We start from the raw sequence: 26,459 nt of genomic DNA, 5'->3' as shown, positions 1-26,459 counted from the left end.
TACAGTAACTTAACATGTAAACCACACTTCTAAATGAAAAAAAAAATAAAGCACTCAATAGAATACAAATGATGATGTAAGAGAAGAGGAAGTTGTGTTGCATTCTTAATTTGCCATTTTCCCTTCAGAACCAGTTGTGCTTTGCTCTCTCGCTGAGTTGGCGGCTCGCGCAATCTTTCTGAGGATGATGTATTTGGGCATCAGAAGAGCCTCATCATGCTGTCCATATGATCCTTCCTCTTTCGTGTGTTTATGTCACAAGTATTGGGGACTGCAGGATGTTATTAATTGATGAAAATTTTTCTGACTGAAATTCAAGATGATGTGGTTTTCAGGGCCGGATAAAGTGAAAACACAGCTTAAATTGTCAGAAAAGAATTGTTGAAGTGAATTGACCAAAGAATGTGATTTTTGTGGCGGTATTCGGTAGTAGCATTTAAACTTGCTGTCACTTGTGACCCCATTCGTTCATAGCAGTTACTGCGAGTAGGGGTCACTTGTGAAGCTAAGTTTTGCTGTCAGCCTATAGGTTCAAGTAAGTAGTGGCGTCTAGTGATGCTAACTTCTCCATTGTGAAAAATAATCACTTAAACTGCGAGATGTTTTTTTTTTTAACTAAGTACAGCAATTTTTCTTCATCATCCCTATGCTTTTCCAAACCTTCAATTTGTCCTTTGGACTTTTACTGAACAAAATGCTCACTTCTTCGCACTATTATTTCATTTGATGCTCCCTTAAGGACTTCTATACCTCAAGTTCTTGAATTTCATGATGAATGGGTAAAGGGCTACAATGGCCAAATGCAAAGCAAACCATTATGTCTATATGTCCATGTTACATTCATAGAGTTATAAATAAGAAGGAGTGGGCATTCCTTCCCTTCCCTGTTGGCGCGAGTGAAGTAACTGTCAAGGAGCGGCGGCCATGTTGGTATAACCAGAAACTTCGCGGAGCCGCTCAGGTTTCAAGAGGAAGAGTTAGGTTGTTTTTGATCTTTTCTCTTATGATTGGAAAATTTCGAAAACGAGATTGAAATAGTTTTGTTATTAATACATAACACCTTTTTTCATTCAATTTTTCAATATTAGTTTCTTTTCTTCTTCCCAAAAAATAATGTTTTAAGATAGCTCTATTTTACAACTGAATTAAAAAAAGAACTTTACAGCAGTTTTCGGGAACTTAGGTTCCTTTATATTTTATCTATGCATTAAAAGTAATATATTATTGTTATTTAAGGGGGCAGCTTTCCAATTAAAAATTTATTTAAAGAATATCACATTAAAATCACACTATTTTAAATACAAATAAAATAATATGAAACGGAATTTTGCTTTAAAAGTTAGAATATTTAAAGGGAAAAATATTGGTTTGTGCTAAAAGAATAGCAATAATCAACATTAAGCCATTTGAGTAAACACTTGGGTAATAAAACTAGTCCATAACCTACTGTTTATTACTAAGCAGAGAAGTCTAATTTATTTTTCTTTTGCAAAGCACTTCATATGAAGTGTACAAAACTGTAATTTACAAATAACAACGTAAAATAACTGTGTATTTATTTTTAAAGGTAAATGCCCAGAGTATTTAATATATAGGAATATTTATTTCCCAATTGAGGTTTAAACTCCACTCATGAAATGCTCCATCTCATTCACAAAATACATGAAGTGGTGAGCAAATAAATGCTCTATAATAAATGCCCAGGCATTATTATCTATAATGAATGCTCTATAATAAATTAAAGCTTTGACACAGCAATTGAGACGTTAGTAGAGGAAGGTGGAGGCTCAGATGAAACAAATTTTAAGGCTTTTAAGGAACTTTAAAAGATAAAATGAATACTAAAGCCTTTTTAAGGCACATAGAAATCCAGCAAAGTACAAGATTTAAATGTCAACACTTTGAAAGTACAATGAGTATTACTTGCTATAATTACTTGCTGATTTTAGCAGGGTTTGAAAAAACCCAACCCGCCTGGGTTTTATTAAAAAAAAAAACCGGGGAAAATTGGGTTTTTTCATTTAGTGCTCATACACTTTAAGTTTTACTGTGTAAATATTTTTATTTATTAAAAAGTGTCGTATAAGCTTAAAAATAGAAATAAATCCAAAAAGTTATTTAAATTTTGTTATATGTGTTTTATATTAAGTTTAAATAACGCATTATCACTAATATATGTTTGAATCTTTTTTAGTGTTAAGTACATATTATTAATGTTTCACAATTTTTAACTCATGCATTGTAAAATATAAATGCAGTAGTGTAAAAGGAACAAGTTTATTAATCTTTTTGTTTTTACAAACATTTATTTACTATATTTATTAAACATACACACATATATATATATTATAAAATTATAATCTGTAAATATTTATAATCAGTAAAAACTAAAGTTTCATCTGACATTTGACTTTAATAAAAAACTGAAATAAATATTTAATGGTCTTCCATGTTTTTATAATAAGATTAATAGAAAGTGAAATTAAAATTACATATAATTATAAAGAGTATCAGGTACTTGTCACATTTTTTTCAAATAATTAACCCTAAGAAAATGATTTCATTTTTAGATAAATAATTTTAAAAAGTTCTCTTAAAAAAGTTTTAGCTTACTTTTTTAAATTCAGAAAATAAAACTGTTTAAATTTGTTAATGTATCCCTTAGTAAAAAAAAAAAAATTGTTTCTTTTCAATTTTTTTAAACATATGAATTAATAATTATAACCTGTTTATTAATATGTAAAGCATGCAACTATATTTGAAAAATTGATCTTTTCAGACTGTATTATTTAAATTTCTATTTGATTTAATATCATTAAAATATTATTTTTTGAAAAAACCCTCTTAAAGTTTTCAATAGTACTACAAAATTATAAGATTCGAGTTTCTTTTACTTTACAAATATTAAAAACTTAATCAGACAAATTTATGCAGCATAATAAATGATATATAAATAAATGTGCAACACTAACTTTTAATAAAAACATTATTATTAATTTATTTTATTTTTTAAAAAACCTACTTATCGTTCCAAGTGGGTTTTTTCAAGGTGGGCCCACTTGGCGAACCCTGCTTTTTAGGAAAGAGAGTTATGTTAAAGGAATTATATTAAATAAAACAACCAAAAATTTTAATTACTTTTAATAAATACAATAATTTAAATTATATAAAATTGTTAAAAGAAACCTACAATCTCTTCTAGAACATTTTAGAACTCAGTTTGAAGAATGTTTAAACACATACAGCTCTAGTTCAACGAAATTCGATGTGTTTTGGTTGTACCAATATGGCGCCGCGGTTGCGGTTAAGGCTTCACGAGTGTACGGGCATGCCGTCTCCTCTTATTTATTACTCTATGGTTACATTAGGCCAAAACAGAAAAAAAAAACACAAGACATGGAAGCAAAAATATTTAGAGAATACAACTGTTAGATGCTATTAATAAGCATCATTCTTAACACCAAGTAGGACAGAATGCAGAAAAAACGCTAAAAAAGTGAATGAATCAAAGAGAGATAAATTTTTGCATAGCATTTAAAGTATTGAAACTATAGAATGCAACTATCTTCATATGTGATACTCTTGTTTCCTTCTATTTTGATTCAAATGCGAGCAGAAAAAAAAATCACTTACCATCTAAACTATCACAGATGTAAAGATAAGTATTAGCTCTCTCTTCATCAAATGCAATAAAAATACCCTGAAAAAAAGTAATTAATCAAATCAATGGTTTTTTTTTAATCTAAAAGAAAGGAACCTAAAAAAGTAAGAAAAAAAAGAATTTAATAAAATTTACCTTATAGATTGTACACTGGTTCCACAGAAGTTTAGAAACATTTGAAGAAAATTTAGGTACATTCAATAAATTACTCTCCATCTGCAAAATAAAACAGAATCACTAAACACTGTAAGATTTTTATTTTAAAAAAAGGTGTAAAAAAACTATTTTTTCCTACTCCTTTTGAATAGAAAATTTGACAAATTAACATTACAGAGTTTTCACAAATAACCAAATATGTGAAAATACTTCTTTTTCTCACAACTTTTCCCTATACTCATTAACAGCTTCCCTGATTATCCAGAGTTAACTCATGTATGTATCTTTGGGTAGCGAGTTCAAACTGACAGCCGACAAAACAACCAGCACGTATACAGTATGTATACGCAGAAAAATTTAATTTGTCTTGACTGAAAGCCCTCTTGTTGGTTGTGGTGTAGAAGTTTGAAGAGAGATGTACCAGTTCAGGCGATGAGTATGTCGTCTGACCAGGATTAAAATTTCTTGGCATTCCTATCACGGCTGTAAAAAGATAGAGCCCTAAAGATGGGGTAAGGTGATTGGCCATGTATGGGTAATGTATGCGTGACTCATTTCACAATAAAGATACAATAAGATTTATCAGAATGAGTATTCAAGCAACAAAATATAATAATTGAGAGGACAAGTGTAATAATCCAAGTTCAGATTTACGAATTGTTGTTGAAAATTAAAAGAAATTTTTAAAATAGGTTCATGCAGTTTTCCCCATTCTATCACATGGGAGAGGACTTTTATTATATTTGTATATGGTTATTGCACTCATAAAAGCTACAGGCCATCAAAAAAATTGTAGTGTTAACTGTAATTTGCATTAACAACCATAACAGTAAACAATAGGACTTTTTATACTGAACTGCAATTCTTGTTCCTAGTTTCTCTTAATAAAACAACTTCAATTTCTTCATACTCAATAGTTCCCTTCCGATTTCTTGCATGCTTGAACAAACTGAGTGCATAAACCATATTAACTGAAATTTATTTTAACCAATAAAGCAGTAAAAAGAAGGGCTTTTTACACCTTATACATTTTATGTACTAAATAACTGAACGAAACGTTTGTTTAAAAGTAGTAAAAGTTTAGAAAATTTTATTAAGAGTCTGAGCCCGCCCAAAATCCTTTTTAATAAACAAGCCAGAGTTCGCTTTGAGCCCCGACTGATCTCAAATGTGCACTAAGATATTCTAATTCAGTTTTAAAATTACATTTACAAACTTAAAGTTTAAGTTGAATATCTTACTGTCACAAATACCTTTTTGAATTGAATTCAGTGATTTTATTTGTAATCAAGATTCAAGATTTTTAATCAAGATTCAATTAAAAAATAAACTTTTTAAACAAACAATGTTCACTAATTAGATTCATCAAGTTCAGTGATTCTACACATAATATCATCCCGCAGTGGACTGATCGTTAAGACACGGTTCCCAGTAGAACACCAAAGTCAAGCCTCACTGGCTACGGTCAGTGTGAGGGCGAGTCAACACTTGAATCAGTCTATGAAGGGACAAAGGGTGTGTGGTATTGGTCTCATTAAATTGTTCTACCGCAAAGTGCTCAACTTCTTGTGTAGGTCGTCAGGCTACCGAAGTAGGGGTGCCATCCCCTCTGCAGTGGATCAAAATTGTGATGGTATGTTTTCGGATCATCCTCAGGGGTGTTTCCCAGACCATTGCCAATAGCCCATTGTGTAGCTCTAGTGCGACGTAAATAAACAACAACAACAAATATACATAATATCAACAAGCATTACTCCATAATCATATCATAAAATATAAAATAAAATTATTAAATTTAAATATTACAATTGGACAAAAATATTAAATATAACAAAAGTTACAGGATTGTAAATGTAGGCAGAATTCTTTGAATCTGTTATAAGGTAACGAGTTCCTGAAAAGTCAGGATAGAGTTCTTTAACGCCTGTGTTTTGAGGATGCTGTACTGACACACAAAACTCCCATTCCATGAGTGAAAAGAGATGGATTAAACCAGTCTAAAAAAAAAAAAAGGAAAAATCAGATTAATTTAAAGAGTCACAGAACCTTAGAAGTAAAAAAAAAATGTCTTATAAAAGTTAAATGATTGTTTTCATCATCTAATTGTTATGACACTGAGTGAATTACAGGGTTCTTGCTCAGTTTGTTAATAAAATTCTCCAAGTTTTGCAAGAAAATTTTGACAAAATTTCAGGTTATATTTTAGATATGCGGGGCAATATTTCATCAGAAATATAACATATTCAAAAATGTGATGAAACTATATATTATATTTTGTAACAAACAAAAGTTTACTGGGTGAAGGTTTAACATGCATACTTTATAATACCTTAACACACAAATTATTGATCGGAAAATTTCGTACAAGACTTGGAAAAGTTTATAAAATTCAATATAATACAGTTTACTAATGGAGTCACATCAGTAATATAGCAATCCTCTATCTTACGTAAAATTAAAAATCAAAATTAATTTTTTAAAAAAACTTATAGAACTGCAAATATTTAAGAAACAATTTGAAACAAAAAATTATCGAAGAAAGATTGTTGTGTACAAAATAATATTCAAATTTAAAATTTAAGCCTACTGCAGAGAATGTTTATAACAACTAATAGTATTAGATGCTGGACTCAGCACGTAAGCGATAGTTACTTGCTTAATGACTTCTTAATTTTGAGACTCATCGCATGATGGTGGCAAAGTGCCACCTTTATTTTCCAGGCAAGCTGGTATCTTTCAATCTGAAGTTAGGTAGTCAATTTGAAGCTAGGTCTTCACCGAGATAGAACACAGGCAATGACAGTACAGCGCTTTAACCACTACCATTAAGAGGCCATTCCTCTCTCAACTGAATTCAACTGGGAAAAGGGGCGGAGGGGAAATTCTAAATATGCTTTTAATCCTTTTCATTTAACTTACACAAATAAACTGATGATGAATTACTTGATATGGCAGTATTTTTTGTTACATGTAAAATAAAAGACCATCAGCCAAGCAGAATTTGATATAGAAAAAGAGCAGTATTTTAGATTCCCTATCAATCTTGTTTCACGAAATTATGCCAATACTATTCTGCAATTAACAATTTTTTTAAAGATATCTAAACAGTTATTAGTTTTCAGATTTTTGATAGGCATTTTTATTTTTATACAATTAACGGTAAAGAAAATTTTGAGCGTCAACCAAATCGCTTTATAATAATTTAAACTGGAATAAGATTATATTTAAAATATATGATGGTATTCATGATAATTCCAGTGCCTCTTAAAAAAATGATGTTGAAAAATTAGAATAGTTCTTCAATAAAAGGAAGGTGTTTTTGAATGAATTTGGTCTCTATCTAGTTTTGCTATTCTCCTGTATCTCCACATAGGTTGGGTACATCTCAGTGCAGAGAAAGTAATTGACTGAAGATCTTGTTTTTTTTTATGATACGACCTCTCATCTTTTTCTGGGAATTTATTGCCTTTTAAACAGGGACAGCATCACCACATGATAAAAATAATTTTTTTAGTTACGATAGCAGAAATAGTTTTACGGTGGACTTTGACAGAAGTCTCCATGAGCTATGGATTGTTTACTCCCCTCTACTCTTTGACCTGGTTGCGAGAGATTTTTAAGTAGTGAAATACCTTAAATACTATCATTAATTTCAAACTAAATAAATATCATAATTAATATTTTTTAAATCAAACCAAACTTTATCCAACATTTCTAATTTAAGTTAATGGTATAAAATTTAATTGGAAATGTTTGGGAAAAAATGATAATAAAATAGTATTAGTCCAAATGCTATTGAAAGTTAAATTAAAAAAAAAAAAAAACTTACATCTGTTCCAAATGCAAGAAAATCATTAGTCAATGCATGGCAGGTAATAACAGTATTTCTTTGGTCTGGATCTGGAAAAATTCTTGATTCCCTCTCCATGCATGAAACATTTGGTTCATCTATCTATTTAAATATATGACCAGATTATTATTGAGTTCTGAATTACAATCAGGCTTTGAACAATTCATTTACAGTTTAAAAAGTTTTGAAATCAGTTGAAATTTAGATTTGAAAGGGAAAAAGAATTATTTACTTTTTTTCCTCCTTCAGCAGGCAATTTTATAACACATTTTTGGTCATCTCATCTACTACCGAGGCATTATATAAACAAATTTAACCAATTTTTAAAATTATAATGTAATTAATCTTTTTTGACTTTTAAAAATATTAAATTGTTCAAGCAGATTTTGTTTTAATGATCATAAGAATTTCTGATCATGATCTCTATATGATGACAACTCCAAGAAAATGAAAAAATAGTATAAGAGTTTACATCTGACTCCTCTCTTTAATATCAAAATTTTAGTTAATTATTTGCCTTATAATAATGCAACTACATAATTTAATATATAGCCTTTTCTGTATTGAAGGAAAAACATAGATAGATTATTAGTTACCTTATAGGATATTGCATAGACATAATTTTTAGTCAATAAGTAGTCTGTAGCAAATTAAAAAAACTGCATTAAAAAACACAATGATAAACCATAAACATAAACAATTATAGCTCATTTTACACTGCAACAAGATTAATAACATTTTACACTGCAAAAAGAAAAACAACATTTTACACTGCAATAAGAAAAACCTTTTCACACTGCAACAATAATTAAAACAAAGTTACAAAATATAAACATATTTAATACCATAATAACCATAAATTACAAATTTTTATATTTATTTTCTTATGCCCTAAAAAAATTAATACATAATAAAACATAATTTATTTTATATTAATTTATAATCACTATTGAATTTTTGAGTGCATGCAAAAGTTAATTGAGGTTTAATTCACCAGAGAGAAAATTATTAAGGATAAATTCGATGAAATGTATCAATACGAACTTACCATGTGAAGTTGAATTTTTCCATCAATTAATGCTGAAGCATAATCACTATTTAAAAATAAACTGCGAACTGTACTTAGATATTCCCTGTCATACAGAAGTTCAGTTCCTGAAAGAAAATATACTCACATTGAATGATTATACACATGAGTAAGTAAAACAAAGTTTAAATAATTTTAATTTAAGTTTTTCTGAAAGTTCCACAATATTTAATGTTTCATATTCAATTAATAGATAAAAAGTATTTTCATATAAAAAATATTTATATTAGTTAAAATAGTATTAATAAATAGTATTTTTATATTTAATGTTTCCTCAATAACAATGATTTAATATTTTCATACTATATGATGACTGTCTAGTAATCATTGAATCGAATAACCTGAATAATTTTCTATTAATTGTGAAGTTATTTAAGACACTTTAAACAAACCTTTATCACAATTAATTGAAGTTTAACAATTTAACTAAAGGTACATTAATTTAAATTTGCACAAGTTCTCACAGAGGAAAAAATAGTTTGTTATGCACGAAAGCAACCAGGTTCTACTTTAAACTGAATTTAAAGTTAAAAGTGAGATAATTATGGTGTCAAGAAATAATTTTTACACCCATAATACAAAACGTTAATTTATTTATTAAAATGTCAATGACTAAACTGTCAATGAAACAGGAAAACATTACTATCTTATTTAAAAATTTTCAAAGTGAAGATCTTTGGCCTTAGGGCGCTTTTTCATTACACGACACGATACCGACAAAATCGGACGACAAATGTGTGAACGACAATGTCGTTGCCGGATCGTTTAAGCAACTGTTTTCTCACTTGTCCGATATCGTTAGTCCGAGAAGTAGAAATTCTTGTTCATTCAATGTTTTGAGCTTGAGTGTGTAGAGACATAAAATTTAAATAATTTATTTGAACGTGTTTCGAAAAATTATAAGTTTTAGTTTTGAATTCGTTTTGGCAACGGAGTTAGATACATAATAAATGTTGTTGTGTTCTAAAATGTTTAAGAAATAAAATATGTTATTTTTTGATAAAATTATTGGTAGTATCGTAAATTGGTGTTCATTTAATTTAGTTGGCACAAAGACCCAACAAGTGAGCAGTTGCTTGTGTTCTGTTGTGATTTTTTTCTGCAAACTTTAAATATGCCGGATGATAATCGTCGTCTCAAACTTCTTACTTTATTTTAGAAGAAAAAAGCTAGCAGTGCAGAAACGTTTTTGGGTGCACGAAATGGTACTTACGTATTAACGCCACAGCAGCAACAGATTTGGCGGTTTTTAAGTGCCGCCAATCTACACTTAAAATTATGTCTGTAATCACTTAACATTACTTAAATTCTTTAAATGTTTTAAAGCATTAACGTTTTTTTCAAATCGAATTAAAATATTAGTTTCATTTAGAATAATCTTTTTAGATGATTTTTTAAATGAGTTTTATCAAATTTATCTTATGAAGCCGTTCTATCATGTTTCAAAAAAATGTTTCAGTTGAATCAGGGAACAGACTTTATATTATTCAATCAAGCATAAACCAGTAGTTAGATCGAGTTCCGTTTGAAATACATAAGGGTCTTTATTTGCCTTTTTATCAAACCATTACTATTATAAAAAATACCATCCCTTCATTAAAGCATATAATGAATTTATAAAAATTTCCAATGAAACTTTTATGATTGTTTACGTCTTTCAACCTCATTATAATGTAAAAAATGCAACTTCATGAAATTAAAAATTTATAACCAGACATGAGAATAAATTATATAAAACTTTTATTTTCGAATTTTACATTTGACATGATCTAATAAAATATTAAAATTGATTAAAAGAATAAAATAATGATATCAAAAGAGGAGATAAAACAGGAAGGATACACAACAACTAATAAAATCGCCACGATTTGAGGAGAAATTTTCTTGCCTAACCGACATTTGATTCCGACAAACGTTATCGTCTTGTCGGATACGACATAATTGCTATCGTATCGGTGAGTGAAAAAGCGCTCCGTTGCTGACCATGTATTTTACTTGACCCTATGTCGTTCGCCGACAATCGGATCCGTTTTGTCGTTATCGTGTCGTGTAATGAAAAAGCGCCCTTAGCTGCATATATGCCTTAAAATATTCTACTTTGTACTACAACTCACCTACTTATATTTTGATATCATTTCTTGTACAAGGAATATTTTTTGGACCTCAATTCGAAAATGAAATACAATGCATTGCTTAGGTAAAATTGAAAAATAAATAAAAATAATTTAGAAATAAGGTCACAGATAAAAAAAAAAGAAGCCACAATAGAAAAAAAGATTAAAAAGCTTAATGTACAACTTGATACAATTAAAATAATTAGAATTATTATAACCAAATTTGACTTTTATTTGTAAAAGATGTTTTAATTTAATAAAAAAAATTTAAAATTTTGCATAATTTTTTGAAATTATCTACTTTAAATACAGGATATATATATAAATATAGAATAAAGCAAAAATAAAACTTAGACATAGTTATTGCATCATAAAATTGAAGTTAACTAATTTCTTTTTACTTTGTGTAATTAATTTTTTTTGTCTATCACTTTAATTATAAAATATTTTAAAATATATATCTTAATTTACATAGTGGTTTTTGGCTTTCTTACTATGGCAAACAAAAGATCTGCTATTTTAGAGTTGTTTAAAGAAAGGAAAACGTTCGTTTCCTCTGCACTTAAACGTTGAAAATAAAACTTTAGACCCCGTAAAGTAATTGCTTCCGCAGGAATGTGATAGGTTAAAGGCCTTGTAACCCATTGCTGAAAATTTAAATAAGCACACCAAACACTTTGAAAAAATTAAATTTACTTATTAGTTAAAGCCTACTTTTATTATAAGTTGTTATATTTTATTAATTTTTCATATTTAATAAAGTTAGTATAATAAAAATTATTTGCCCAGGTTTTTTGCCACACCCTGTAACTTGGTTCAACAACTATTTTCTTACCACTATCATTCAAAGTGTAGAACCAAGCTCTGTTATTCATGCCAACAGCTAAATGAAAAGGACCCAAGGCTATAAATTTTGGCTCTATATCAATTTTTAGCTTTGTCACTTCATTCTGAAATAAAAATTTAAGTTTTTGTAATAAAGTCAAAAACTATAAAACTTGATATTATTTTTTGAAGTTACTGCATTTTAAAATAAATTGTTACATACTTTCAAATTTAAAGAATTTTTTTTTATTAAAGAAGGAATCGAGTGTGAAAAAAGATAAATTACTTAGTAACTAATTAGATTAATAATTATAAATTAAGATAAATTAATTAATAGTTAAAACATTTAAAAACTAAAAATTTAACACTTAAAAATTAAAAAAATGGTTAAATTTTTTGGATATTTTTATTTTTTATACAATAGAAATGTGATTATTAATAGCAGATGATTATTTAAAATCATTATAAAAAAATAAAGCAATTTCAGAAAGGTTTTTTAATTAGAACAATGAAAAAAACAACACTTTAAAAGAAAAATAATTAATTGCTCATGCACATAAAAATTGTAATGAAACTAAATAAAATGTATCAGGTTTAAATGGTGTCAGTTATTTAAAAAACTTATTAAATTGAAATGAAAGCATGCGTAGAACTGATCTTAAATGACTGTCCTTTCAGGAAAAACAAAGTGACACATGAGAAATTGTATAAAAAAAAGTTATTTATTTATAGAATTAAATTATATTATATATTGGAATATGCTTAAAATTACTCTTACTGAAGGTTTCTAGTCATGTTGCATACATTTACAAGCTTCATTTGCGTCTCTTAATAGCATGAAAAGAAAATAGTCGAAATTGTAATCTCATTGTTAATAGTGTATTCTAATTGATGAGAAAAAACGTGTAATACAATCCTTAATTAACCCCGCAACTGAGGAGATCCTATCCCTTAATTAACTATAAAGATCCATGTTTCTTTGGTTGACATCAGCATAAAATTAATAAAAGTTATTATGGCATTTTTTAACAGTAAATTATTTATTTTTCCATAATGTAAAAATATTTTACTGTGATATTTAATCTATTTTCAGTATTTTTGTTTTTTTGCGTTAATTACATTTTTGATTTTGGTTTATTATTCCAAATTAAAGACCTAAAACTTGAAATAGTGTTCCTTAATTAAATGCAATCTAATAATGTTCTTTTATTTGCAACACTATATCAAGATAAATATATTTAAAGGGTTATTTAACGTTTTACGATTTTTAAACAGTAAGTTTTACTTTTTTTTATAATAAGCTTAATATAATGTGTGAAGTATTTTTAGAAATTAACTTTTCGTATTATTGCCAAATAATCTTCCTGACTAAAAATATTCAACAACTTTGCCAAAAATTCAAAAGAATTTGAAAAACAAAACTGTAAATGAAGTTGCAATAATAACTGAGCAAACTGATATGGTTTAAATTTTAATTCCAACTTAAACAGGAAGCAAATCTGTACCAGTAGAATAAAAATTTTGATATATTTTAATTTACTAATTTTTAATTTTGCTTCAACAATCTGAAATAAATATGATTGTGTAACAATCCCACAGGTTGGTAAGTGAAGCAAGAAAAGGGTGCAGCATCATTTGATTAAAAATAATTTTACAGGTTTACTTTAATGCTACACTGTGTTTTTAAGATATTTTCAGACAGCACAATTGAATGGTTGCCATACCAACTTATATGCACAAATTGAGGTTTTGAATACATACGCCATTTTAACAAAATCATATTGAAAGGTATTTTTTGAATCGCTGAAATGAGTTCCATTCCTTATTTTTTTATTTAAAGCACTAGCAGTATTATCCCTGTCAGATAATACTAGTTTAAGAAATGACAAAAAGCATAATCAGTTTGCAAAAGGATAATAATTTAGAAATTAGCGTTGGTTGACTTGGATTTTCAAACCAAAAAAAGATTAGCTGACTGAGCTTTTGCTGCATTGAAAGAACTGATTTATGATCAACCTTCCTAGAAAGTTCACAGTCTTTTTAATCCCATCAAGATATAAAAATTCTTATTTCAAACTTTGTAACAACTTATGAATGATATATCAGGTTATTAAACTAAATGGCTATTTTTTATGCATGGAAGATAAATGTTATTAAATATTACAAGGTTGAATGCAAAATCATTGGCATTAAATTTTATTTTTATCTAAATTTTCTTCTATCTCCTTGACTTAACAGAAAATAAATTATTTTTAAGTAGACAGTAAGCACTAATGTCAGAAAAAGCATTTCTGATATGTTAGTTCATTATAATGCATGCATAGAAGCTTCATTAGAAAATATTACTTTTTTCATTAGAAATTTCAATCGACCACAAGAACAATTGCATCTATCTTCTTTTCCCTGAGTACAGGTTTGATTATAAATGTAATCCAAAATAATATTTATGTAGTTAAAAATTAACGCAACATTAATAAACATTATCCAAAAATGGCATCAAAATTATATTCTAAACTATTGTAGATAAGATTCATTATTTTAAAAATATATTTTGTAAAAATATAACAAATATATTTTTACAGCATAAAAAACTTGTAGAAATATGAAAAGTTTGCGTTTAAAGCCCAATTGTAAAGCATACATGAATGTGTACCTTATGAAAACTCATTCCAAATTACTCATACTTGATTAATAGCCATGCAAGTGCACTTTAGGTTGCAAGTGACAGTGCATAGGTTCAAATATTTCTGTTACCTTTTTCCTCGCAGAATATATAGATACTTCATACAATGAACTTAGATGGGCTAACTTTTGATTGTAACCACAACCTAAAACGGGCAGTTTAGTTAAATAGACATGAAGATTTCCTTCATTTCCGGACACTGCCAGTAACTGGCCATCATCGCTCCACTGTACGCCATCAATCGTTTGCTCATCCTCAACAGAAATCATCTGCAGCATTTCTTGCAAATTTCTTAAATCATATGTTTTTATTCTACATAAAGAAACAGAAGTTTGCATTTAGTACTTAAAATCACTTACATTTAAATGAGTTAACAGAGTTTACATCACAAACACACGAGGACGGTCTTCACAACACTGCAACAAGAGAAAAGTATATTTTTTATAAGCACAGTTTCATGAATAAATTTCTGTGAAGATTTGCTAACTAAATTTAAGCTTAATGCATTACTTAAAAAAATTAGAATGCTCTATAAAACTTTTCTTTAAATGTATTTACGGGCAGAAGATTAAAAAAAAAAAAAAAACGTTTTCATTTCACCAGATGTGGTGCTGTACTTTGTAAGCTACGTTTTTGTTAAATGTTAGTAAATCTACCATTGTAAAACCAATAAAATATAGAGAAAGTATAATTTTTCCTTAAAAACTTTAAAATGAAAACAGAGTTTACACTACAAACACAAGAGGATGGACTTAAAAACACTGCACAATAGAAAAACATTTTTTTAAACGCACAATACAATTTAAAAATGCTGTATAAAAAAAATCCAGGAGAAATTTAAAGTTGCATCTAATACATTAGTCAAGACGAAAATATAATGTTCCAAAAAACTTAATTTTCAATATTAATACAAAAGGGTATAAATTTTATACTATTCTATTGTATGAAGAAGTTTTGATCATAAAGAAAGGTGGTTCAAAATGATTTTGCAGTAAATTATCAATCATCCATCATACTTCAATTTTACAGACACTTGCAGTAGAAGCATAAAATTTATATTATTAACTACTTTATATTTCTTTCAAAGAAAAGTATATATTTTCTTTTTTCCTTTCTAAGAAAATTTGTAAATTTTAATGCATCTTAATTGAGCAGAAACAGTCAAGCAACAGTCAAAGCTTTAAAAGAAAATTAGAAATAATAGTAGTTATACTTGACTGTATTTTTTATATTATTAAATGGCTACAAGAAAAAACACAATAAACAAACATTTTAGAACAAAAAAAAAATAATAATAATTAAAACGAAAAAAAAAATCAAAAATTTTATATTTTTATATAAGAATAACAAATTTTGAGCATAAAAATGCAAAACAGTTGGTCTTTTAAAAATATATGCAAAAGAAAATTTGGGGTTAAAATTTAAACTATTTGATGGATTCAAATTACATAAAAGTTGTTTGAAGAGTTTTTTTTTCCATTCTACTATTGGAAACCATTTTTGATATCCTTTAACAAAATTAATAACTTTAAACTGGTTAAGAAGGAAAATGTCACAGTTATTTCGCACATTTCCATTTTAAATTATAAGGCAAGGAAATTGACTCAAAAAACAAGGTGGAACCTGTTATCATCTCCACAACCAACAACTTTTTTTTCTGCATAACAAAATGACATGTGCATAAGATGGTTTTTAAAGCACTGTACATGGCACATTTCCTGAAAAATCAAAAATAAAACACATGAATATAAAATACAAGCACACAGGAAATTAATTTGCAAGTTTCTGAAGAAAAACAAGTTTTACTAAAACTTTTTGTAAAGTTTTGCAAAACTTTTATAGTAAAAAAAAAAAATCTAAACATGTAATATTTTGTAATGATAATAATGTTTCAAATAATTTTGAACCAAATACATTTTAATACATTTGAAAATTAGTTTAAAAAAATTATTAACTTTAAAATTAATTATATTTTATTATTAAATTATAAAATAGCAATTTGTGCAGGAACAACAGAGAGTAAAACAATTATTCATAGTTACAAGAATAAAATTGACTACAAAAGAATTTTGATAACCCTATTTCACCTGTATAATTCAGCTAATTTTTTGAAACATTTATCTATTGTCTGTAAAATTAATCATTTGTTTGCCTCATCAATAAATGAAGTTAATTCCATTTGAGTTTACTTCACTCTGTTTTTTGAAGGCATTATTAATGCATATTATATAAAAATAATACATAAATATTTTTAAAAAATCACTTTCACAAAAGAAAAAAAAAATTCGAAAACATTATTAACAATGGGAAATTCTACTAAAAAATTATATCATTTTCTAAGAAGTAAAGGCTGAAACTAACTTGGCCAATTTCTTTTAGAAGAGTTGAAAGCACAATGAAAAATCCTGAAGAAAAACCCAACAAAATGTAGCCTTCGCCATGCCTATATAAAAATAGAAGCAAGTTAATGACTATTGTTACAAAAAAGAAATAACTAAAAGAATTTTAAATATCAGGAGAGTAGTGCAAATCTAGAATTAAACTAATAAAAGAAGAAAAATATTTACAATTTCAGAAGTAGTTGTCATTCTAATCAAAACAGTTCTTTGAGATTTGTTAAGTGATAAGAGAATTGATATATGTGATTGAACTTCAAGCTCCCACTGAGGATCAAACCCCAGTTCCTCACAATATGCTCAGTGCTTTTAATCACTGAGCCATTGCAGCACATATGTGTGACAAGAAAGTACTAAACAGTTAAATTACACATAACATTAGAAAAATCTATCCAATTTGTCTATTTTCTATGAAACTAAATAACATAAGAAAATCAAGCTAATTTTCTTTATATACCAGTTAACCACTTTTTATTTCAAAAGAGCTGTCATGATTTATTAAGACAAAACTTAAACCATTGCAATTACCTTGAGGAAATGCAACGTTATAGGAAGTTTACTTCTAAATATCACTAAATTCAAATGTGCAGAGAAGGGAAGAAATGAGGTTTTTAACCCTTTGAAAATAAATCTGAGTAATTTTTTTTACATCTTCACATTTTTTAAAACTGAGTAGCATGGGGAAAAGCAAAATTTTCCATACAAGAAATCAGTTAGTTTGACATTTGAAAAGAGTCGACTTTACCACTAATAAGAATAAATCGAATTGATGATTCTTTTAAACTACATGTCACAAGTATTTTAAAAAGTTAGTTTTTTTCATATTAAACACAAGTTCGTATCAAAATAATAAAACATTTAATAAATTTTTATAATGTTTATAATACATTATTAATAAAAGTTGACTATTAGTTTATTAAGAAGGATAAAACATTGCTAGGGTACCTCAGAATTGTGTCGACTTAATTTTAAAGGAGGCTAAGCAACTAAAGAGATCCTAATATACTCCAAGCTGCCTTAAGATGGATATTATGCAATTGTTTTTGAGTAAAATGTTGCTAAGTCTATATTAACCACAACAAAGATAACTTTAAATATGTTGGTTACACTGAGAAAAAAAACTTTCTTACACTAACAAAGAGTTCTTTGCTAGTGCTTCCACAATTCAATAAAAAATATGGATACAACTAGAACTAGATGTTAAATTGTTAAAAAACTGACAACAAACTGTTGCAGTGAAATATAACTTATTAAATAAAATTTCTTTCTAATTTTAGAAAAAAGAATGACATTTCAATGAGAGCAAAGAAATCATTAGTACTTGTAAACAGCACATTTTAAGAATTAGTTTAAAATTTTCAATAATATATTTTTTTTACTGAACTAATACACTTTCTGGATGTTTTGAGCTAATAAAAATATTTATGTTATTTTAACATAATTCTTAAAAATATGCAAGAAAAGTGAGTTACTTCAGTATCTAGGCACATGGCTATTAGCTTTTACTGAGCAACTTATTATTAACAGCAATTATAAGCTTAATACTGACCACCTGCCAACACTGTTTGCTCTGACCTGATGACTGTGATTTAAACACATTTTTTTAAAATTTTAACATCAGTAACAATGTCATTAAATTAAAAATTAAATTACATAATTAATATACAATAAAAATAAATTTAGCGCTGTTAATCAAAACTGTTTTCTCGTGCAGGAAAATTATTTTTAAGTACTAAAGAGGCCAAAAACATTGGAAATCAGTATTACAGTCACTGTGTGAATGTGATACTAAAATAGTAGATTGTATTTAAATGAAACCCAGGCAATCAGTTCAAACAGGGTATTCATCGTTGCATTACTTGTGAAACTTTTTTGGACTCACCAGTAATAGTCAATGACACTACCATATTTCTCTTGAAATGACAGCACTATCGGATCTTCAGGATCATGAATGTTCAAGAGGAACAGAGATTTCCGATTCAAGATCAAACTAACCTAACACAAAAAAAATAGCAAAACTTTCAACAAAAATCAATGACAAAATACAAAAATTACATCGTTATCAAAATAAACTTTATAGAGAATTCAAAGTCAAACATAAATTATTTGAAATTTAAGACAAGAAGTATCCTCAAATTCAGATTAAACAAAATTTTAGATGCACAAATAGTTTAGAACTGCGACTTTTCCTTTAAATATCTATGAAAAAAAGAACAATAAATACTAACATCTAAAAATATCTAGAATTATCTTTTTAAAGAGACCATAATTGTGTTTTAACATTAAATTTCACATAAAATCAAAAAATAAGCAACCAATCAATAAAATAAATATAAACATACAGTAGTTTCTCCACCTCCAGGCGCATCTTGCTTCATTGATGAAAACTGAACATGTGAAGGCTCCCCTTTTAAAGTAGTTCTGAATATTGTATCTCCATCAGCATTACTAAGGGTAATAGATTTATCGCTTGCAACCAAAGCTAGATAATTTTGTTGACTCCATGCACCATAAGTAATTTGCTTGTTGTGCTTGCCCAAAATGGAGATTTTTCTAACAAAAATAGAACAAAATCTGTTATAAATAATGCTAAACAAAGTGACAAAAAAGCTCAAATAATACTGAATAAGAGTAGTATGAAGAAAATCTGTTGTAAAAACTAAATACAGATTTGATAGAAAATTAATTAAAATGTTTGCAAAGAAAGCAAGGAAAACTAAATTACATAATGTTTTTGATGGACTATTTTGCTATTTTAAAGATTTAAAAAATTTTTTTAATGAAAGATATGTAAGTATTATAGTTTAAATTAAAAAGAGGATACAATGTTTTACAATACATCAGTTTCAAAACTATCACTGTTTATTTATAGGCATCTACATTAGGGACAAGTACAGGTGGTTATCAAAATAATATAGAAACACCCTAGATTATGAAGGCTTGGGAATTATTGTTCAGCCGTAAATGTTCTCATTATGAAGGTATCTCCTAACTATAATTGTTGACACTGGAGAATCCAGATGCTGATTGAGCTCTGCGGTCACTGTGGCTGCAATTGTTTCCTTTTTAGACATTACAATCCGCTTCAATACCCGTCGGTCTCTTTCACTCAGCTTCTCCTTCCATCCACTATTTTGCTTTGCTGAGCTTGTCTTTCCGCGCTGTGTGTATGCTGTCATGACTTTAGACACCGTACCTCTACAAACGCCTAAAAGCTGGGATGTTTTGGTCACTGCTGCTCTAACTAGTCGTGCTCCTACAATTTGGCCTCTCTGAAAATCTGTGAGGTCTGACGTTTTACGCTTCTGACAAAAAATCAAAACATAGACAACTCTGCTAAAGCTCTCTCATACCACCTAATATATGTACTTTTTATATTAAAAAAAAACTGGTAGCTAAGATTATATTTTAATGCTTATGAAGCGAATTCTTAAATGTCCCTTTTATTCACAAGTGCTTCCATTATTTGGATAATCACCTGTAGAAGCAAATGATTATATCTTAATAATATAAAAAAAACTGAAATAATTTTTATATCTGTGTTCAAATAATGACAAATATTATAATAATAAATTAAATTTGAGAATAATTTTTGTTGTTGTTTGTTTTCTGCTGCATGGGATTTTTTAACTGACCATAGATATTTTTACATCACTGATTTTGAATCTGCAATCGGTTTCTATCTCCAAGCTACAGTTTTCTTTAGATGATATTTTTAGTTTATTTTTTTTTTGTCAAGGTAAGTAGGTAGGTACTTTATTTACGTCGCACTGGACTATGAGGGACGATCTGGGCTATGGCTAGAGCTGCACAATCGGCTATTGGCGACGGTCTTTGAAACATTCCCGAGGATGATCCGAAGACATGTCATCACAAACATGCCATCACCAGACATGCACAGTTTTAGGCTCCATCTACATTTGGACAAATCCATCTGCAATTGAGGGTGAAGGCATTGATGTTTATATTTAAAACCCTACAACTAATCTGGTAAAACATCTCCCATTTTATAAATTAAATGCATCTCTAACTACTAAAACACTGGTATCTGGGAGTCCGCAGAGAAAATAATATTCCTAATGATGATTTTCTTCGTGATTATTACAAATATATTCTCTTAAGTACTACAAAAAAGTTTTTAAAAAAATTCAATTAATAAAGAAAAATAAGCATGCAAATCTTACTTAGAAGTACGGTAGCTATAAATCAGAAGATTTCCTTTAATAGTGCCAACTGCAAGCAATGGTGCACTTTTTGACCAAACAATTAAAGTCATTGGATCACTAAAAATTATTAATGAAATTATTAATTAACAAAAGCAGGAAGGGTAAAAAGCATATAAAAATGTTTATGCTCATAAATATTTTCAGGAGATATACATATGTGTGGGACGTAATGGTTGAGTTCAAAAGAATAATATCAAAAATTTCAGATACAATGCTGCAAGAAGGTAAAAACTTGATTGTGTTTAAAACCATTTCCAGCTTTAGAGCTCTCTTTAGGTGTTTTTAAAATAAGTATAAATCTTACTTCAATATTTATTAAACCAATAATAAAGGAAAAGAAATCTTATTTTTTTAGTTAAGTTTGGAAATATAGTTTGCTCATACGTAATTTTCCTTCCTCTTTTATGTACACAGAAATAATTTTGATATCTAGGATACCCATTTACAAACGAGAAAAATAAACATAAAAAAAGGTTAATTGACTTAAGAAAATTCAAATTTCTTAAATTGTTGTGAAGTAAAATAATATCAATTAGAGAAACATGCAAGTATAGAGAAACTGCGTTTAAATCTTAACTCTACATATATATTTCTTGACCCTTCTTTATCAATTGGTGGTTAAAACAATAAACAATTTTACTGAAGAATATCATAGCTTAGTTATTCCTGTTGAAAAAGTCGGAAAAGAAATATTAATATGAATATGGACTGAATTTTTATGCAACAAACATTTTTCTGAAAGAGGAATTTTGTTTAGTTAAACCCATTAATTTGTAACTTCTAAATGGTTAATTAAATTTTAATAAAATTAATGAAGTAAACTTTTTTTTTAAGAAAAAGTATCCAGCTATTGAACTTGAAAATTAATACTTACATAAAAATTTAAAAATACAGAAATACCTAAAATAGGGTTAAGAAATAAAAAGATGTATGAATAATACAGTTTGTAATAAAACATTTTCAAATTTTAAATCAATGAAATATCAAGTATTTTTTTCTCATTTCGAAAAAATAAAAATAAAGCATACCGGAGACCAGAATCAACATGAGAAACGGTTCTCGTATTAGAATCCCACAAAATAAGTGAATTTGAATGCTCACAAATTATGCTTAAAATTTGGCCGTCTTTGTCCCATGAAATTCCAGAGCAGACACTACAATAGAAATAAAAAAAAATATAAAAAATAAAATATTTTCCTTTAACCATGAAATATGACTCAAATAATCTGCATTTTTTAAAAGCAAATAAGAAACATTGATTAAATTGTGAAAGAATACAATAAGGTAAGAAATTAAAATAAAACAAAATGAATGAGCAAATGAAATATAAATTGTCTTTTTCTATGCTTATTAACACCTAAAGGAAAAGTTGATTAATAAAGTCAATTTTAATAATGATATGTTTTTAAATATGATTCAACAAATTAAATAAAATTAATAGAATATTTATTTAGTCATGTTTAAAATTAATTTACCCAGGTAGTGATAGCTCATGCTGTTTCTCCCCATGACGATCAAAAATGTTCACTATTTGGTCATACCTAAAAAATTTGTAACATAAGTATAAAAATTTGCATAGAAACTTCAATTACATAAACTCTTCATACAAATTTTTTTTAAAGGGAGAAATGAATAATAGTGATTATGAAATTTTAAGGCATTCTATGTCAAACTTGAGTTTGATTTAAAATACGAGAAGTTACCGATGAATGCATTAAATAACCAATATTGTTTCTATTTCTTACTATGTGACAGCTGTCAGGGTGTTTAGCAGCCTGGAACTTTAAAAAAAAAAGGGATTTAGGGACAAAAAAAAAATTTTAAAAATTGAGAATTTTTTTAAAAGATGCTTTTTTTACATGAAACATATTGATGTAGAGATATGGGGAAAACATTTGGCACTGTTTGGTTTGTTCTCATAATCAGCAAAAGTTTGAGAGATTTTTCATTTCGATTTCAGAGGGTGGGAAATAAAACCTGAAATCGTAGTCGCTTACTAAATGCAGCAAAGTTGCACATGAGAGGCCACCAAATTCATTTCAGTGTATGTACCTGCAGACCAGAGTTGGCCGTTGATTACAGTAATCGATTACAACTGTAATTGATTACAGATAATTACAGCTATGTAATCAATTACTTGTAATCACGATTACAAGTAATCAATTACTTGTAATCATGATTACAACTTTCAAAAAATTTTGATTACAGCTGTAATCATGATTACAATTTTGATTACAGTAATCAATTACTTGTAATCACGATTACAAGTAATCAATAACTTGTAATCGTGATTACAACTTTCAAAAAATTTTGATTACAGCTGTAATCATGATTACAATTTTGATTACAGTAATCAATTACTTGTAATCATGATTACAAGTAATTGTGATTACAAGTAATCACAACAAAAACGATTACAAGTAATTATGATTACAAGTAATCAAAATATATGATTACATGTAATCATGATTACATGTAATTTGATTACATGTAATTGTGATTACTTGTAATCAAACTATACGATTACAAGTTATTACGATTGTATACTATAGTCAAATTTTTTATGTAAGTATTCATGTGTTTACATATTTTTATGTACATAGAATGTACGCACGCATGAACGTACAATTTGCGATTCCTATACATACAATGTATGCACAAACGTTGTTTGTACGTACAATATTCATAATTATATTGTAATATACTTAATGCAATGCGCATATGCTTAGTACATGTAATTATGCATTTATGATACATGTACGCATGTATGTTAGTTTGTACAAAAAGGCAATGTTTTGTATCTTTGTATACATAGACAATGTATGTATGAACGTATATGAAAATAATGCTTATGCGTTTGCATGCTTTTATGTACTTAAGTGCATATATTGTATAAATTTACGATAATAGCACGTATATACAATGTACGTTTGTATATAAAATTGTACGCATTTGCGTACAATATGTAAAAATGTTATTTAAAGGTACAATATATGCACATAGTTGCGTAAATAAAATGCGTACATGTATACATACATATTTATATGTACATCGATATATGTGCACGCAAAGTATGTACTTATGTACAACTTACGTATGTACTTGTATAACTACATACTTTGTTAATACTTATGCGCATGTAATGCATGGATGTACAAAAAAATAGTTATATGCACAATGTATGCATGTGCATACAACGTATACGTGTACATAATTACAAGTAATGTACAAATACGTGCGTACATTTAAATATATGTAATTACAATATACACATACATTGTGCATACATTAAAAAAATTTATATGAGTAAAGTTATTAAAATTTGTTTTAAAATTATTCTAAGGTATATGAAACTCGACCTCATATTTCTTAGAAAGCAAACGATAATTTTATTTGGAATTTCTAAATATTAATTCCACACATAAAATTTACCGTTTTTCTTACCATTTAAAAAATTTCTATGAATCATGCATTATGTTATAAAAATAAATAAATCTGTATTGTCAAACATTTCATGAAAATACCTGAAAATAATTTTTTATTCAGAGAATTTCAAAATGATATAGAACAATTAAAGCTGAAAACTAAATTTAAATATCGTTTGATTTTGTCATTTAACTTGCTTGAGTCATTAAAAGTTAACTTACATGCATTTTATTTATTGCATTGAACACATATTTAGACATAAATGTAATGTACATATGTATGCGTGTAATGTATGTACGCATGTACAATGTATGTACATACATTCATGTATTGTACGTGCATATATAGTAGATATATGGATATGCATACATGGAACATATGTGTATTGTACATGTGCGGTAACATTCATTGTACATATATACATTGCACCATATGCATGGATAGGGATAGCATGCATGTACACATGTAAAATTTGTACGAAAGAATTATGCCCAATATATTTATGCACATACGTACTGTATATGTACACACATATGTACATTATATGTTCATTTCATCATATGTACATTATATGAATATACATCTGTACGCTATATGTATATACATCTGTACAATATATGCATCTCAAATGTGAGTATGTACGTACGTTATGCATGTCGAATGCATGTATGAATATATGTGAAATATAAATACGCCCAATGTACGTACAATAGTTCACAAATGTATTATGCATAGTTGGATACTTACATTGAGCATGAACATATTATGTACATGTACATAAATACACTGAACATGCATATCATGTACATGTATACATACATATATTGTACATCCTACAGATGTACCTATATTGTACATGCATACATATATTGTACTGTTCATAAATAAATTGCACATACATGCATGGGACATACATTGTACAGACAATGTATGTATGTTCGTACAAACACAAATACTTGTATATACATGCATACATGAACATTGATATACATTTTACATACACAAATATTTGCATAAAATGCATATATTCATTGTGTATAAATGTACATGCCTACATTGTTTGCACATACATACGTAATTTTTATCTATATACATACGTACATATATTTTATACTTACAATATAAGTGTATGTACATGTGTGTGATACTAAAATGTCTGAACATATACACTAGATAAAATCATATGTACATACATTTCAGTTACATTCATTTGCACGTATACAAATACGTACAAAATGCAGTACATGTTATACGTGCAAAATGTATTATTATAAAATACGTTCTACTATCTACTGTAAAATATAATCATTTATAAGAATACAATAGTCTTGTAATCGTGTAATTAGATTACATGTAATCATAATTACATGTAATCAAATTACATGTAATCATATATTTTGATTACTTGTAATCATAATTACTTGTAATCGTTTTTGATGAGATTACTTGTAATCGCAATTACTTGGAATCATGATTACAAGTAATTGATTACTGTAATCAAAATTGTAATCATGATTACAGCTGTAATCAAAATTTTTTGAAAATTGTAATCGTGATTACAAGTAATTGATTACTGTAATCGACTATGTAATCATGATTACAGCTGTAATCAAACTTTGTAATCACGATTACAAGTAATTGATTACTGTAATCAATATTGTAATCATGATTACAGCTGTAATCAAAATTTTTGAAAATTGTAATCATGATTACAAGTAATTGATTACTGTAATCAAAAAATGTAATCGATTACATTTTTGGCCAACTCTGCTGCAGACCCACAACATACAAAATGATTTCGTCAAACATGTAAAATGATTGGCGCTTACATACGCAAACGGACTGACGGTACACAAAAATGGATTGTGGCGGAATCAATTGTAAAAATGTTGAATGGAATGCTCCATGCTCTTTACATAATCTGTGGCAAGATCCAACTTGGTATAGAAAAAAAAACTCATTTTAGAAAAGGGAAAATTAAACACTTTTTAACAACACCCAACGAAATAAGCACCTTTAAGGGCTTTTATAAAAT

General features: G+C 27.7%; 1 protein-coding gene across 1 annotated transcript in view; it reads right to left on the bottom strand.

The window, feature by feature from the left end:
• Oseg6 (intraflagellar transport protein Oseg6) overlaps window positions 1-26,459 on the bottom strand; it is a 55,858-nt gene that overhangs the window by 26,181 nt on the left and 3,218 nt on the right. Inside the window, exons 3-16 of the mRNA XM_043042070.3 lie at window positions 22,474-22,539; window positions 22,027-22,152; window positions 20,957-21,055; window positions 19,115-19,325; window positions 18,655-18,767; window positions 16,738-16,819; window positions 16,000-16,094; window positions 14,448-14,688; window positions 11,704-11,818; window positions 8,716-8,822; window positions 7,647-7,769; window positions 5,659-5,814; window positions 3,797-3,877; window positions 3,634-3,700 (exon numbers count right to left, since the gene is read on the bottom strand). Coding sequence (XP_042898004.2) covers window positions 3,634-3,700; window positions 3,797-3,877; window positions 5,659-5,814; window positions 7,647-7,769; window positions 8,716-8,822; window positions 11,704-11,818; window positions 14,448-14,688; window positions 16,000-16,094; window positions 16,738-16,819; window positions 18,655-18,767; window positions 19,115-19,325; window positions 20,957-21,055; window positions 22,027-22,152; window positions 22,474-22,539 — 1,682 coding nt within the window. The remainder of the gene's footprint in view (window positions 1-3,633; window positions 3,701-3,796; window positions 3,878-5,658; window positions 5,815-7,646; window positions 7,770-8,715; window positions 8,823-11,703; window positions 11,819-14,447; window positions 14,689-15,999; window positions 16,095-16,737; window positions 16,820-18,654; window positions 18,768-19,114; window positions 19,326-20,956; window positions 21,056-22,026; window positions 22,153-22,473; window positions 22,540-26,459) is intronic.

This window comes from Parasteatoda tepidariorum, chromosome 6, assembly GCF_982258835.1.
Source record: "Parasteatoda tepidariorum strain Cologne lab strain chromosome 6, Ptep-v5.0, whole genome shotgun sequence".
In the NCBI taxonomy this organism is placed as follows: Eukaryota; Metazoa; Arthropoda; class Arachnida; order Araneae; family Theridiidae; genus Parasteatoda; species Parasteatoda tepidariorum.
The sequence above is the reverse complement of the archived record's forward strand: the minus strand, read 5'-3'. Positions and strand labels throughout refer to the sequence as shown.